Raw genomic sequence first — 17,500 nt, 5'->3', positions numbered from 1 at the left:
GGTGATATTTTGAAGAATTTTGGAAATTGGTAACCATTGGCTAACATAATATTTGTTTTTCCTACTATGGAAGTCAGGCAACATTCTTCGAAATATCTCCTTTTGTGTTTAACAGAAAAAAAAACTCAGTTACTCTCTAATTGGTTTTTAAGCCTTTAGGAGTTTGTTTCTTCTGTTGAACACAAAAGGAGATATTTTGAAGAATGTTGCAAACCGGTAACCATTGACTTCCACAGTATTTGTTATTTTTCTTCAAAATATATTCTTTTGTGTTCAACAAAAGAACAGAAATAAATAATAACCTAGCGTAAAAAAAATAAACTAAAAGCAGAGGCTGTTGCAACCGCTTTGGTTGATGTTTTTCATTTGTGTTCCATAGTAAGAAAAACAAATATTATGTTAGCCAATGTTCAAAAGAAGAAACAAACTCATTTAATTTACTCTCTAATTACTTGTTTTAAACGGTTAGGAGTTTTGTTTTTGTTTTTTGTTGTTGAACACAAAAGAAGATATTTTGAAGAAAAACCTGTAACCACTGACTTCCATAGTAGGAAAAACAAATGCTATGGTAATTAATGGTTACTGGTTTTCTACATTCTTCAAAAAGTCTTCTTTTGCGTTTAACAGAAGAAACAAACTCATTTAATTTGGCCTCTAATTACTAGTTTTTAAACCTTCAGGAGTTTGTTTTATCTGTTGAACCCAAAAGGAGATACTTTGAAAAATGTTGAAAACCGGTAACCATTGACTTACATTTACTTTGTTTTTCCTAGTATTGAAGACAACAATTACAGGGTTTTCTTAAAAATATATTCTTTTGTGTTTAACAGAAGAAAGGAAATAAAAAACAACTGATCTTAAAAAAAGGCTGTTGTGACCACTTTGGTTGATGTTTTACATTTGTGTTAATTATTAAAAATTATTAGGAATAGTTCACCCTAAAAATGATTGTTTACTTCTTTCAAACTTTTAGGAGTTTGGTTCTTCTGTTAAACACAAAAGGAGATATTTTGAAGAAGAACCTGTAACCACTGACTTCCATAGTAGGAAAAACAAATATCATGTTAGTCAATGTTTACCGGTTTCCGACATTCTTCAAAACATCTCCTTTTGTGTTTAACAGACGAAATGACTCATTTTACTGTCCAATCACTTGTTTTTAAACCTTCAGGAATTAGTTTCTTCTGTTATTTGGAGAGGAGATATTTTTTAAAAGGAGATATTTTGAAGAATGTTGGAAACCGGTAACCATTGACTCACATTGACTTTGTTTTTATAAGATGAAAGTCAATGACTACAGGGTTTCCTTCAAAATATCTTCTTTTATGTCCAAGAAACAACTTTTGTTATCACAGAATAGAGACGCAATGTAATTAAAAAACAATGACCATTGAAAATAGACAAGCATACAAGATATTAAACCCCTGTATTTATTGAAGGTAAGAAAAAACTATTTGTAACTTGTGTAAAAATATTTGACTATATTTTAAGTCATATTTAATTAAAAATATACATTGTAATAAAATATTAGAGCGCATTTTTATTCATGAATTAGTTTAATAATGTTTAAAAAAAAGTCTTCTGGAGAAATTTTGGAATATTTGCCATTGATTTAAATTAAAAGGTCTTAAATTATTTTTTAACTGTAATGCTTTTTTAAATATAATGCTTCTGTATTTAAGAAACTGTTATGATTGTTTATTATATATAGAATATTTATTAGCAATGTTGCCATCAATATAGCCAATAAATATAGCCAAGAAAGAAAGAAAGAAAGAAAGAAAGAAAGAAAGAAAGAAAGAAAGAAAGAAAGAAACAACAGCATGAAGAAACACTTGAGGGTGAGTGAAAGTTCATTTTAGGGTGAACTATCCCTTTAAGAGACCGCTTAAGATTTAGCTTCTCTTCATTTAATGGCTTTAAAAGAAAACGCTTATTATTTAGAGCTTTTTAAGTCAAGAGCAAAACAAATGTGCAGTGTGTTCATGTTTATTTCAGGAAACGCAACCTCTGTGTTTATCTTCAGAAGAGAAAACCATTTTTAGTGTACCATCTCTGATCGAGCGAGTCAGGTTAATTGAAAGTGTTCAGTTTGTCCTGGGGTCATCATCACCGTCATCATCGAGTATTCGTCACACACAGACCTGGTTTACTTGTGGTGTTTAGCTCAGTGTCAGATGATCTGATCAGCACAGGACAGCACACAGAGATCAGACTGTAGATTTGGCAGGAGAACAGCGGCTCTCATGGATGTTCTCTAAGCACATTCTGAGGACACCATTCCTGGAGTACAAAACGTTCTGATTACCAGCTGACACTGAGCTAAATGATAGCTGCAAACTGTAGTCGACACATTCGAAGTGGATTAAAAAAAAAAATGTGGGGGAAATTGATTTGAAAGTACTGCATTACAATATTGAGCTGCTTCCCAAATAAACTAACAAGCTGCTTTACTTACTTTTTATGCTAAGTAATGCGTTCTATTACTTTCGAGTTACTCTTTCATACCTGCCTGAGGCTTGAACTCTTTCAGCATTTGCAGGATGTTTTTCTTTTTTGAAATGGAGGAGTTCTGCATTTAACAACACTATAAATAACGAGAATACTGAAATGTACGGCTCTGCCATCTTGGTTTCTGTCTGTTCCCGCGGGGAGCTCATTTTCCTGTTGAGCGTGATTCAACGTGATTACAATAAAAATAGTGTGCTGAATTAAAAGCGTATTAATTAATCTAAAAATTTACTCAAATATATATATATATATATAATTTTTTTTTTTAAGTAATGCGCTACTTTACTCGTTACTTAAAAAAATATAATATTATTATATAATTTGCTTTACTAATGTGTTACCCCCAACACTGGACAAGAATAGTTTTAGGAGGAAAGGTGTGTGTGCGTGTGTGCGTGCCTGCAAGCGTATTAAACTAAATGATTAGCCATGCTGTTACATTTGAAATCTTGTTTAACTGAACAAGGAAATTAATTTCATTATTATTATTATAGTTGTTAATATGAAAAGTTTTTTTTGGCGATATGTGGTTTTATTTATTTATTTTAATTGTTTAAATATTTTTTTTATATCATTAGCCCCCTAAGATATTTTTGGCTGAACACTAGTATTTTTCAAAACAGTGTAAATAGAGTAAAATATTATGTATTTAAAAAAAAATAAAAAATTAAATTAATGGATGGAAATGTTGAAGAATTCTCTATTAAAAAGCACTTTGGAAATATTTGATTAATAATAAAAAAAATAAAAATTTACCAAGAGTAATAATTTAACTTAATGTCTTACTAATTACTCATTTGAATTGTGTATATATATTTACTGTCATCATGGCAAAGATAAAATAAATCAGTTATTAGAAATAAGTTATTAAAAATATTATGATTAGAAATGTGTTGAAGAAATCTTCTCTGTTAAAAAGAAATTGGGGAAAAATAAACAGGAAGTTATAATTCTGACTTCAACTGTTCATATGTATATATATTTACTATATTTATATATGCACTTACAATATCGGGCAAAAGTTTGGGGTCAGTTTTTTATAGTAAATTATTAAACATAATTATAATATTATAATAAATGAAATTCTGTTCATCAAGGCAGCGTTTATTAAATGAAAAAAAATTTTAAATTGTTAAATATTATATATTTATTACTTATTGTATGTAGTTTCAAATAAAATTAATTCTCCAATCATTATTTGCTTTTATTACTATTACCATTAATAATAATAATAATAATAATAAATATTAGAGTGATTTCTGAAGGATCATTTGACTCAAGACTGGAGTAATGAAGCTGAAAAATAATCTTTAAAATAACTGGAATAAATGACTAAATTAAATGATAAACTACTGTTGAAGAGTAATTTTAAAGTGCAATAACATAATTTTTAATTAAATAAATGCAGCTTTGGTAAGCAGGAGAAGCTTATTTTAAAATCCTTCTGACCACAAACTTTTGACCAGTTGTGTGTGTGTGTGTCTGTCTGTCTGTCTGTCTACAGTTGAAGTCAGAATTATTAGCCCGCGTTTATTTTAACCCTAATTTCTGTTTAATCTAGAGAAGATTTCTTCAACACATTTCTAATCATAATAGTTTTAATAACTCATCTCTAATAACTGATTTATTTTATCTTTGTCATGATGACAGTAAATAATATTAGACTAGATATTCTTCAAGACACTTCTATACAGCTTAAAGTGACATTTAAAGGCTTCACTAGGTTAATTAGGCAGGTTAGGGTAATTAGGTAAGTTATTGTATAGCGGTGGTTTGTTCTGTAGACTATTGAAAAAAATTGCTTTAAAGGGGCTAATAATATTGACCTTAAAATGGTGTTTAAAAATTTAAAAACTGCTTTTATTCTAGCAGAAATAAAACAAATAAGACTATATATTATCATACTATAAATAAGACTGGATATTATCAGACATACAGTAAAATAGCCTTGCTCTGTTAAACATCATTTGGGAAATATAAAAAAAAAATTTAAGGGGGGTTTAAACAATTTTTATCTACATAAAAGCACTTTTTTTTTTTTTCAATCCTGTCCTGATGACCAGAATAATCCTGTTTTTCCAGTTTTCTGCTTTTGATCATGTGGACCAAACATATGAAATAACACAAGCTACATTAAACAGACACTGTTGTCCAGCATTAATGAAGTGAAGCGTGTGTGTTTTCATCTCTCAGGGCTGTGGGCTGCATCTTCGCCGAGCTTCTGGCTCATAAACCCCTGCTGCCGGGAGCCTCAGAGATCCAGCAGCTGGATCTGATCGTGCAGCTGTTGGGAACGCCGAATGAGAGCATCTGGCCGGTACTGAGTTCTGACAAAGACTGACAATATGTGTGTGTGTGTGTGTGTGTGTGTGTGTGTGTGTGTGTGTGTGTGTGGCAGGCTGTAATGCTCTGTGTGTTTCAGGGTTTCTCGCGTCTGCCGCTGGTGGGTCAGTACAGTCTGAGGAAACAGCCCTACAACAACCTGAAGAACAAGTTCACCTGGTTATCAGAGGCTGGTCTGAGACTCCTCAACCTGCTGTTCATGTACAACCCGCAGCGCAGGTGCTCCTCACTCACACATCTCCATGCACTTGCTCCAAATCCTCACTAATGGATTGTTTTTAGTCATGTGACCCGTACAGAAGCTGGCGGGACAAAAAAAAAAAAACGAGCCGTAATGGCAGCTGCACTGAGATCTCAATAAAACACAGCACAATCTGCTCTTATTCTGTCTCAAGCTACAAAGATTTGGATCTCAAATCGACAGAATAAACCCGAGATAAGATCAGAAGCTAAATTGTGGGCACTTGCGATCCATTTACTGACGTATGTCTGTAACAAAATGTAGCTGTAAAACACACACGGGTTGTTTTAACAGTGCTCTGTTTCTTCCAGAGCCACGGCCATCGACTGTCTAGAAAGTTCCTACTTCAAGGAGAAGCCGCTGCGTAAGTCTAGCCTTCAGACACACACACACACACACACACACATACACACACACACGCACGTTTGTTTGCTCTTAAGCAGGTTTAATGTGATGTTTTGTGTGTTTCAGCTTGTGAACCGGAGCTGATGCCCACATTTCCACATCACAGGAACAAACGCAGCGCATCTGAGACTGAACACCAGACCAAGAGGAGCAAAGTATGACACATGATGCTGTACAGATTAGTCAATATGAGGCTTGGAAAGAAAAATTGATATTCACCCAAACCTGAACATTTTGTCATCAAATACTCACACTTGTCACAAACCTCCTTTTTTTCTGTTGAACACAAAAGAAGATATTTCAAAGATGTTGGAAACCTGTAACCATGAAATACATTGTATTTCATACAATAGAAGTCAATGGTTACAGGTTTACAACATTCTTCAAAATGTACTCTCCGTCAAGCGTTTGCCAGTTTCTTTATGCCGCTAAACACAAAAGAAGATATTTGGAAGAATGTTTGAAACCTGTAACCATTGACTTCCATTGTATGAAATACAATAGAAATCAGTGGTTACAGGTTTCCAGCATTCTTCTGAATATACTCTCCGTCAAGTGTTTTACGAAATACAATGGAAGTCAATGGTTACAGGTTTCCAACATTCTTCTGAATATACTCTCCGTCAAATGTTGGCTAGTTTCTTTACGCTGTTAAACACAAAAGAAGATACTTTGAAGAATGTTGGAAACCTGTAAGCATGAAATACAAAGGAAGTCAATGGTTACAGGTTTCTAACATTCTTCAAAATATCTTCTCGTGTTCAACAGAATAAAGAAACTGGCAAACACTTGACGGAGAGTACATTTTGAAGAATGTTGGAAACCTGTAACCAATAACTTCAATTGTATTTCAAAATGTACTCTGTCAAGTGTTTGCCAGTTTCTTTACGCTGTTAAACACAAAAGAATATATTTGAACGAATGTTTGAAACCTGTAAGCCTGAAATACAAAGGAAGTCAATGGTTACAGGTTTCCAACATTTTTCAAAATATCTTCTCTTGTCTTCAACAGAATAAAGAAACTGGCAAACTTGGAGAGTACATTTTAAAGAATGTCAGAAACCTGTAACCAATGACTTCCATTACGTGAAATACATTGAAAGTCAATGGTTACAGGTTTCCAACATTCTTCAAAATGTACTCTCCATCAAGCCAGTTTGCCAGTTTCTTTATTCTGTTGAACACAAGAGAAGATATTTTGAAGAATGTTGGAAACCTGTAACTACTGACTTCTATTGTATTTCAAAATGTATTCTGTCAAGCGTTTGCCAGTTTCTTTACGCTGCTAAACACAAAAGAAGATATTTGAAAGAATGTTTGAAACCTGTAACCATTGACTTCCATAGTATGAAATACAATAGAAGTCAATGGTTACAGGTTTCCAACATTCTTCTAAATATACTGTCAAATGTTTGCTAGTTTCTTTACGCTGTTAAACACAAAAGAAGATATTTTGAAGAATGCTGGAAACCTGTAAACATTGACTTCCAATCAGTGGTTACAGATTTCCAACATTCTTCAAAATATCTTCTTTTATGTTCAACAGTAAAGAAACAGATGAAGTATTTGGGTGAACTGTGCTGTTAATAATGCAAGATATAATAGTTAGGCTAACTTTTTGTACATACAGTCAGATTGAACTTGTATTGCTTCAGCTTATTACACCAAAACTACATTCCTTTAATGAAATAAAGTATTTAAAGCTGATCCAATGTATTTTTTAGCACTGATACATGTGTGATATTTAACAAATGTTTCTATTCATTAACATGAAATGCCATTGGGTTGATTAAATGCTGTATTATCTTTTTATTTCTGTGAATTTTAAAGGAAATTCTGTGTTGATGATTGGGCTTTGAATACGTGTTTAATAGTACTGATGTAAACAAAAAGCAATGAGAGATATTGATGATTTCAGAATGATTCTTTCCAGTGAGCAACAACAAATAATCATTCTGTGAAACATTAGTTGCCACATAAGAGTCTGTTTACTCACAAAGTTGTTGTTTGGTTGAATTCTCCTTTAATTGAACATCGACGTCACGGCATTCTCCATTTTTAAGAAACTTTTTATCTTTCTCAATTGGAAAATCAGCTTTTGTCCAGAAACACAGACGGCATGTTCAGAATAAACGATCCTTCGGTTAAATCACACCGCTAATAAACCAGAGCTATTGTTAGAAGGCATGTTTAGTTAAGCAGAAACACAGATCGCTTTAAAAGTCTTTTGTTCATCAGTTCAGGAGGTTTTCTGAAAGGCAGCTACTGCTCTATAATACACTTCATTATGTCTGCTCCATCAGGAAATGTTGACGGACGAGTGAAATGTTTGACTTCAGAATCAGCAGGGCGAGAACATGAACATTTCACACTGCAATTATGAAACTAATTGACATTTCTGTCTGCAGAGATAAAAATCATCAGCATAAATGACAGGCTATTTTGTGTGCAAATATTTCTCTGTTAATTCTGGGGTAAATGTAGAGGAGTTTGTTTCCACAACAGAATTCAAATATTTATAAACGCATTATTCTGTCAGAGTTGCTTACTAAAAGACAAAAGAAGCATTTATTTAAGCTTTGTATGTCACATTGTGAATTAAAAGGCTAGTGTGAAATATTTCAATTTGACTTACAAGACAGTCGCAACTCTGACAAAAAAGTTTACATATAAATTGCACAATATCAGCTTAAATATTGAGGAGAAAGGTCAAAATTGTAAATATATTGAAATACAATTGTGAGTGAAGAATTGCACAATATTAACTCAAAACTGCAAGGAAAAAGTGTCTGATTTGTGAGATGCCTTTTAAAGTGCTCAATTTGACTCGCTATTGTGAGGGGGAATGAAAGATAATTGGCCGTAATCTCTTAATATAGTTTTTTTTTTCTCTCGATGTTTTCCTCAGATTATCTTAACCAAAAATAAATAGTAGTAATGAATTGCAGTTTGAAGAAAAAAGATGCAGTTACAAAAAAAATAATAATAAAAATCTTGAAATTAAGTCAAAATGCAAAATACTATTTAAATGAGCTATTTTTGGCCCCCCAAAAATAAACGTTGAGCGGAAATCATCAAAATTGTAAAATATTGCAAGGAAATTAATTTTAGAAAAGCGTAAAATTGCAAAGTAACGACTTAATTTGGAATTAAAATAAACAGTTTATATTGTGCATTTCTTTACTATAAAGAAAAATAAAGTCTCAATTGTGACGGACCTTATAAATTGATAAATTTTATTTAGAATTTTAAAAAATTCTCAAAATGATATTTTTTTTTAATAATATTTTTATCTCAACCAGAAAATAGTTGGGAGAAATTTGGCAATTACAATTATTTTTGTCAATTGCACTTTTTTTTTATTGCATCGCAATTTAATATTGTTAAAAAAATCTGAAAAACTAAATCAAAAAGTGGAAAATACTATTTAAATGAGCTTATTTTGGCCAAAAAAGTTGACAATATGAAGATAAAGATTAAGAGGAAATCTTAAAAATTGTGAAATATTGTAAAAAATAAAATAAAAAAGCGCAAAATTACAAAGTAATGATTCGAGGATTTGAGTTTATATTGTAAATTTCTTTACTGTAAAGAAAAACAGTGAATTTTGAAAGACCTTATAAATACCTTAATAAATTACTATACATTTGATTTAGAGTTGAGAAAAATAAAAAATAAAAAAGTAAAATTGTAAACAAAATTTGACGTCGTCTCTTAGAATGACTTTTTCTCCATTTTTATCTCAACCAGAAAATAAATAGTTGGGAGGGAAAAAAATGTCAATTGCAATAAAAAAAAAACTCAATTAGATATTGTATCACTATTACATAGATATTAATATTAAAAAGTGGGAAAAACAGAATCAAAAAGAGTAAAATACTATTTAAATTTGCTCATTTTGGCCAGAAAAAAAGTTGCACAAAACAGAGATAAATATTAAGAGGAAACCATCAAAATTGCAAAATATTGTAAGAAAATGAACCAAAGAAAAAGTAAATCGCAAAGTAAAAAAATGTATTATTAGGGAAAAAAGTTGCAGTACTGACTAAAAAAGTCACAAATTGCACAAACAGCGGGAAATAAATTTGATTCAAACTCAATATTTTCTGCAATTCTGAGATTTCGATTTTGACTTTTTTGACGTAAGGCTTTCAAAATTACATATATTTTCTTCTCAAAATTATGAGTTTGTGTCTTAATTTAGGAAATAAATCAAATGATGTCAGAATTGCAATTTTGATGGGAAAAGAACGTAACTCTACGATCATCTCAGTTGTTTCTTTTTCCCCTCTGAGCCGCTACATATAAAACAACCCTAAACAATAAACAAAGGATGATTAGTATTAGTCGTTCTGTGGTGGAAACAGACCTCCAGAAAACAAAAAATGTTTGTGAGCTTCACGTTCACAGTTAAAGTGCTGAAATACTGATCTGGACACAGTTAATAATGACGCTCGACAACAATCCAACACTCTGAAAATAAATTAAAATAAATACTCATCTGTGACGGAGCTGAACAGAGGGACGCCTCGTCTAGTTGGATGATTTCAACACAATTTACAGCAAGCTTCATGCTCTGGTCTGTCCAGTGCTTCACCGTTCAGCTGATGTGTGTGTGTGTGTGTGTGTGTGTGTGTGTGTGTGTGTAGTGTCAGATCTGATCACATGCTCCTGCCGTTGGTTAGTTTGGAGTAGAGACGGTAGTCCTGGTCGAGTCGGGACGGCTACATACGGGTGTGCTTCAACCCTCCTGTCCAAAGTCCTCTGTGAACTTCTTGACCTTCAGCAGGTCTTCTGTGTTGACGGTTGGCCGGGTCGTGGCCAGAGAACGCAGCATATCAGACTACATCAAAACACACACACACACACACAGTCATTCACATAGAGAACATGCTGTGAACAGCAGCGGGAAGCACTTTCAAACCAACTCAACTGCTTTGCAAAATGATTCAGTTATGAAGCATTGAAAACAGCACACGCTAGTGACACCTGGTGGCCAAAACTGTGTAAATGCAACAAAACCTCAGGCAGAACATGCATTAGATTTGACTCTTTCATAAATATTGCAACCTGAGAACTTTAAGTATAACCTATAAATGCACTAAGCGTATTATCTAATATTATTCAATGACTGCATAATGTGTTTATCTCAAGCTTATATATTTAAGAGTTTATTAATTTTTTGTTTTTTTCATTTTACAAATGCCTCGTTCAAAATGTCTACAAACTCATTAAGCAGATCTGGTAATAGCTATGAAAGCTGATTTGCCACTGAAGGCGATCTGTATGAAAACGTGGATTTTTATATGTCTTGATCGCCCCAGTGGAAAAGCATTGCATGTTTGCAACATTTTGAAATAATTATAATGCAGCAAAATTAAATGGAGTATATATATATATATATATACATGCACTACACAGTTGTAAGAGTAACAAATAATTTGACTTCTAGTTGATCATTTGTAAAAGTGGCAGATGGTGGATTTTTCTGCTGAATCATCTGTTAATCTGCATCCCAATCATCACAAATACTGCACAAGACTTACTGGAACCAGCATGAACCAAATATTCTCACAGAAATCAGTCAAGTTTGGTGAAGGAATAATCATGGTTTGGGGTTACATTCGGTATGGGGGTGTACGAGAGATCTGCAACATCATCAGCCTGAGATAAAGACATTTGTGCTGCCTGTTACATTACAAACCACAGGAGAGGGCCAATTCTCCAGCAGGATAGCGCTCCTCATACTTCAGCCTCCACATCAAAGCTCCTGAAAGCAAAGAAGGTCAAGCTGCTGCAGGATTGGCCAGCCCAGTCACCAGACAATATAGAGCATGTCTGGGGTAAGATGGAGGTGTTGAAGATGAATCTAAAGACTCTTGATGAACTCTGGGAGTCCTGCAGGAACGCTTTCTTTGTCATTCCAGATGACTTTATTAATCAGTGATTTGAGTCAGAGATGTATGGATGCAGTCCACCAAGCTCATGATGGAGTCAGACACAATATTCATTCTGTCTCCACTGCAGCAGGACTTTATATTCTATACTGGACATTATTTCTGTTCAGTCACAAGACTTTTGTTTAAGCAAAGTCAGACCCTACTGTCCTAATTATTCATTCATTCATCTTCTGCCACTTTTCCGGGGCCGGGTCGAGGGGGCAGCAGTCTTAGGAGAGAACCCCAGACTTTCCTATCCCCAGACACTTCCTCAAGCTCCTCCGGGGGGATCCCGAGGCGTTCCCAGGCCAGCCGGGAGACATAGTCCCTCCAGCTTATCCTGGGTCTTCCCCGAGGCCGCCTCCCGGTGGGACATGCCTGGAACACCTACCTAGGTAGGCATCCAGGAGGCATCCGAAACAGATGCCCGAGCCACCTCAGCTGACCTCTCTTGATGTGGAGGAGCAGCGACTCTACCCCGAGCTCCAACCGGGTGTCAGAGCTCCTCACCCTATCCATAACAGTACGCCCTGCCACTCTTCGAAGGAAACTCATTTCGGCCACTTGTATCCGAGATCTTGTCCTTTCGGTCATGATCCAAAGCTCATGACCATAGGTGATGGTAGGAACGTAGATTGACCGGTAAATTGAGAGCTTTGCCTTTCGGCTCAGCTCCTTCTTCACCACAACGGACCGATACATCGACCGCATTACTGCTGCCGCTGCACCAATCCGCCTGTCAATCTCACGTTCCATCCTTCCCTCACTCGTGAACAAAACCCCGAGATACTTAAACTCCTCCACCTGGCGTAAGGACTTTCCTCCAACCTGGAGGTGGCAAACCACCTTTTTCCGGTGGAGCACCATGGCCTCGGACTTGGGGGTGCTGATTCTCATCCCAGCCGCGTCACACTCGGCAGCAAACCGCCCCAGTGCATGCTGAAGGTCCATGTCTGATGAAGCCAACAGAACAACATCGTCTGCGAATAACAGAGATGAAATCTTGTGGTCCCCATACCGGACCCCCTCCAGCCCAAGGCTGCGCCTTGAAATTCTGTCCATAAAAATTATGAACAGAATTGGTGACAAGGGGCAGCCCTGCCAGAGTCCAACATGCACTGGGAACAAATCTGACTTATTGCCGGCAATGCGAACCAGACTCCTACTCTGTTCATACAGGGACGAGACGGCCCTCAACAGATCGCCTCTGACCCCATACTCCCCGAGCACCCTCCACAGAATGCCTCGAGGGACACAATCGATTGCCTTCTCCAAGTCCACAAAACACATGTAAACTTGTTGAGCATCCCGAGAACCTTCGAGCACCCTGGTGAGGGTATAGAGCTGGTCCAGTGTACCACAGCCCAGACGAAAACCACATTGTTCCTCCTGGATCCCCGGTTCAACCATTGGCCCCTGGCATAGACTTTCCCCAGGAGGCTGAGGAGTGTGATCCCCCTATAGTTGGAGCACACCCTCCGGTCTCCCTACTTAAAAATGGGAACCACCACCCCAGTTCCCCAGTCCTAAGGTACTGTCCCCGACCTCCATGTGATGTTGTAAAGACGTGTCAGTCACGACAGCCCCACAACATCCAGAGACCTAAGAATCTCATCCACCCCTGCTGCTTTGCCACTGTGGAGCTTGCAAACTACCTCAGTGACCTCAGCTTGGGTGATCAGCTGTCTCGGGAGTCCTGCAAGCCAACCAAGCTCTGTAGGACTCCTTCTTTAGCTTGACGGCATCCCTTACTTCCGGTGTCCACCACCAGGTTCGGGAATTGCCGCCCCGACAGGCTCCACAGACCTTACGATCACAACTCCTCACGGCCGAGTTAACACAGTGTCCTAATTAAAGAATTAAAAACCAAGGCATGATCATATTTTATTTTGGTAAAATAAGAGTAATCTAGAGGCCTTTACCTTTCATATAAGCCACTTCTGATACCAAATGATCAACTAGAAGTCAAGGTATTATTATTTGCTGTTCCTAAAACTAAAATTTGGATAGTCGACAGGACTTTTGTCAGGTAGTGTACATTATTATTATGTTGTTAATTTGTGTGTGTGTGTGTGTGTGTGTCTGTGTGTGTGTGATTTGTTAATGGAAAAGAGTGTCCACATATGTATACAGCAAATTTTAGCTCTTAAGTGGCTGTTTTAAACACTTTGAATGTTTTATATTTTGGTACAGAATATTTTCGCAGCATATGAAACGTCCCAAACACTATTTTTAACTGTCCAAAATGGGGGGGAAATGTTGTTTTTACTCTCTGATAGTCAAAACATGTTCATAAAATGTGTTATATATGCATTACAACACAGTCAGGAAAACATGTTTTATGTAAATTGGGACCACGATTCCACATATACTGACATCATTTTCTCTAAAAGCACATCATATCAAAAGATAACACTTAGGTTCCAACAAGCCCAAATAGCAAAGAGAAATAAATAATTCATGTAAAAAAACACTTTGGGCCTTAAGAGGTTAAATTGATTTCCGCACAGTCAGCCATCACTCAGAATAAAATACTTTTTAACCAAAGTAAAATATGAAGAATATTATAAAATAAATGTTTGTTTCTTGTTAAGCGAATGTCTTTTTTAATGCCGTTATCCTGATAATACTGTATAATACATACTTCTATTAAAGATCATTTTTGATTTTACAAAGCAAAACTCTTATGATTTCTGGTAGTTTTGTAACACTAAACCAAAATCAAAAACATTCAGAGTAACATGATGCCAAATATCGTTGAGGACATTGTGAAATAGCTGCTATTGACCTTATTTTTCAATGTGGACATGCGATTTTTTTTTGCGGTTGTTTAAGAAGTTCCGATTCAGCTGCCTACTGGAGAAATGACTAGCAATAATAAACTGCAGAAAAGGGTCAAACTACTCGCTCTATAAACAAGTATTAGCATGAGTATACATAGAAAGCAGAATAATATAATAACACCAAGCAGCAGAACGAGCTGTTTTAATGTCTAAAAGTGATAAAAGCGCAAGTCTCGAGCCAAAAAGATTCAAATGGTTGCGAAGAATAAGGTGAATAATAATGCAGCAGAGCTGATCGTGATCCTCGATATCTCACCATGCACACGATGGGCTCCAGCAGTTTGTCTCCAGGCACGTCCATCCAGGTCATCTCGATGGCCTCGGGGTCACCGGGTGAACACGGGGTCAGCAGGTCATCCACTATCACTGCACTGTTACTGCGGGACGGCCCTCGAACCTGAACCACAACAGCACAGCAACACATTAAGCGGCACCTATGGTGAAAAATCTACTTTTCAAGCTGTTTGGACAGACGTGTGTGTAGGTACAGTGAATAGACCGTCATATTGGGGTGATATAAACACACAGTCCTTTTTTTTTTTTTTAATTTAACAACATAAAAACGGTGGACCAATTGGAGCGGTTTTTAGATCGACCGCAACTTGACGTAGCAGTGCGGTCCCCCCGCCCACTAATATTGATTGACAGGCACGCGTCACCATATCCTCAGTTTGTTGTTTCATGTCCGCCATTTTCAGCGTGTGAGTCAAAGTGATGTCACTAGAGCAGGGGTGCTCAATCCTGTTCCTGGAGATCTACCTTCCTGCACAGTTTAGCTCCTACCCTGATCAAACCCACCTGAACCAATTAATTAGGACCTGAAATCCACTTCATAATTACAGACAGGTGTGTTTGATAAGGGTTGCAACTGAAATCTGCAGGAAGGTAGATCTCCAGGAACAGGATTGGCCACCCCTGCACTAGAGGAACACCCTTGCTCTATTTTTGGATGCAAGGCTCATTGGGTTCAACACAAGATCAGCATTCCCCACATGATCGCTCTCATTGGAATTATTGGTTGTAACAGTTTGTTTGTAGTAGGTTTACAAACTAGTGTACTTTTCGCCCAGCCACAATTCAGGACACTTCATATTTCTGCCGCACCATCTGCATAGTTGCATTTTAAATAACATGCGAATGTGTGTGTCTTGTGTGCCGTGTCGCAGCTCTAAGCGGGTCATCCGGTGCCTTAGTCGAAGTTTTTTCAGTGTGTGCGGTTATTAGTCTAAGTGTACAAGCTAAGCACTTGAAACTAGCACACAGTTGGCTGTAAAACTATACAGACACATGATTGTGTACTCTCTGCTTGGTCTGTGTCCGAGTCGTACATGTACGGCTGAATGCTGGTCCTCTCACTCATGCTGCTTCTCTCTGTCTGCCTGTCTGTTGCTAAACACAGTGCGGGGGAGCTCTTGGCTCCGCCCCTTTGTTACGTTGGGCCGGAATTTGAAACTAATTTTAATGTGAAGCAACACGCCCCTAAAACAGCGAGCTGTGTACATGCCCCCAAAATAACACTTTTTAACACATTATAATCAAAAAATCGGAACTGTGTGTTGAACTAAACCTAAACTGACACACTCAGAAGAACCAGAATATTCATATTAACTCAAAAATAAGGGGTGAACTATGTGCCCTTTAAAGCAAACTGCTACTGCTTCACTGGTGTCCACTAGGAGGCGTTCACACTACAACGTTTTTCATTCATTCATTTTCTTGTCGGCTTAGTCCCTTTATTAATCCGGGGTCACCACAGCGGAATGAACCACCAACTTATCCAGCAAGTTTTTATGCAGTTTATGCCCTTCCAGCCGCAACCCATCTCTGGGAAACATTCACACACACACTCATACACTACGGACAATTCACCTGTACCGCATGTCTTTGGATTGTGGGGGAAACCGGAGCCCCCGGAGGAAACCCACGCGAAGGCAGGGAGAACATGCAAACTCCACACAGAAACGCCAACTGAGCCGAGGTTCGAACCAGCAACCTTCTTGCTGTGAGGCGTCAGCACTACCTACTGTGCCACTACCTCACTACACTACAAAGTTTGGAAATGAAATGGATATGTTTTACGCATGTTAAGAGAGCCTCTGACTACAACCTCACTGTTTGTGAACATCAAAATCACTATTTTGTGAAAATGGTGGCGACGTTGTCTGCGTTTATTCATGTTCGGTCAGTAAGTGCGAGTAACTTTTTGGAAGTTTTCGCCAATCAGTGTGAACAGGAGTCAGTGTTGCCAAATGTACATGTTTTAGTGCATTGTGTAAACATTATTGTGCCCTTAGTTCGATCTTTTCGATACGTTGCCAGGATCTGGCCACCCCTAGATGGCAGTGTTTACCTTCTTGAAGTGCGTGGCCGACTGCACCTTCCTGACGGGCTGCATGAGCGCGTCCCGCACGATGATGCTGATATCGGCTCCTGAGTATCCGTCAGTCTTGCGTGCGAGCTGCCGCAGGTCTGCCTCCGTCAGGCTGTGAGGAGTGTTTCCCAGATGAAGGCGAAACATGGCCGATCGCGCCGGCTCCTCTGGAAGAGGGATGTAGATGCGCTTCTCGAACCTGCATCAAACGATACGACACGTTAGCACACAATCACAATAACCTGTAGGATTTAAAGCGGCTCTCACACTGACCTCCTGCGAATAGCAGCATCAAGGACCCACGGGATGTTAGTGGCACCGAGAACTAAGATCCCGTCGTTGTTATTACCAACACCTGCCAAAGAGAAATGGAGAAAACCATCAGACAATCTCAGGAATATTCATGTAGGACTGGCTGATTAAACAATGACAATAAAGAGACTTTTAATTTTCATTAACCTAGATGGGTCTAGTCCCTGATTCTGATTGGTTGAGTAATTTATCAATATATACACAAACACGCACACACATACAGACACAAACAATGGTACTCTTGCAAACAACAAATACAAATAGACAAACACACAGATACACAAAGTGACTTACCAACAAAAACAACACAAAAACACACACGAAAGCACACACAAATGCAAAAACAGACAAACAACACAAAAATACACACATAGTTATGCACACACAGGATCACAATACATTTAAATACTGACTCGAACAAGGGGACTCAACGATACAAACACAACACACACCCACAAATACACACACACACTACATACAATTACTGACACAAACAGGGGGACTTACCAACAAACACAGAAAAAACACACACAAA

General features: G+C 37.2%; 2 protein-coding genes across 18 annotated transcripts in view; one reads left to right on the top strand and one right to left on the bottom strand.

The window, feature by feature from the left end:
- cdk10 (cyclin dependent kinase 10) overlaps window positions 1–7,205 on the top strand; it is a 17,959-nt gene extending 10,754 nt beyond the window's left edge. For 3 of the 14 annotated variants that reach the window (XR_012399883.1, XR_012399877.1, XR_012399884.1), the window contains 5 exons: window positions 4,705–4,828; window positions 4,934–5,073; window positions 5,407–5,459; window positions 5,567–6,092; window positions 6,878–7,205. Coding sequence is in view for 3 of the 14 variants with exons in the window: in XM_009298171.5 (XP_009296446.1) it covers window positions 4,705–4,828; window positions 4,934–5,073; window positions 5,407–5,459; window positions 5,567–5,661 (412 nt within the window). In the remaining 11 variants the exon portion in view is untranslated. Of the gene's footprint in view, window positions 2–188; window positions 867–4,704; window positions 4,829–4,933; window positions 5,074–5,406; window positions 5,460–5,566 lie in introns of those variants that run through there. The other 11 variants (XR_012399880.1, XR_012399885.1, XM_009298171.5 and 8 more) reach the window with 9 other exon arrangements.
- Window positions 7,206–7,506: 301 nt separating this feature from the next.
- Window positions 7,507–17,500, bottom strand: part of vps4a (vacuolar protein sorting 4 homolog A) — a 16,645-nt gene continuing 6,651 nt past the window's right edge. The window contains exons 8-11 of one of the 4 annotated variants that reach the window (XM_009298174.5): window positions 16,927–17,008; window positions 16,633–16,852; window positions 14,539–14,679; window positions 7,507–10,343 (exon numbers count right to left, since the gene is read on the bottom strand). In XM_009298174.5, coding sequence (XP_009296449.1) covers window positions 10,242–10,343; window positions 14,539–14,679; window positions 16,633–16,852; window positions 16,927–17,008 — 545 coding nt within the window. In that variant the 3' untranslated portion in view covers window positions 7,507–10,241. Of the gene's footprint in view, window positions 10,344–14,406; window positions 14,680–14,827; window positions 15,042–15,195; window positions 16,853–16,926; window positions 17,009–17,500 lie in introns of those variants that run through there. The other 3 variants (NM_001076609.1, XR_012399967.1, XR_012399968.1) reach the window with 3 other exon arrangements.

Source organism: Danio rerio, chromosome 25 (genome assembly GCF_049306965.1).
Source record: "Danio rerio strain Tuebingen ecotype United States chromosome 25, GRCz12tu, whole genome shotgun sequence".
In the NCBI taxonomy this organism is placed as follows: Eukaryota; Metazoa; Chordata; class Actinopteri; order Cypriniformes; family Danionidae; genus Danio; species Danio rerio.
The sequence above is the reverse complement of the archived record's forward strand: the minus strand, read 5'-3'. Positions and strand labels throughout refer to the sequence as shown.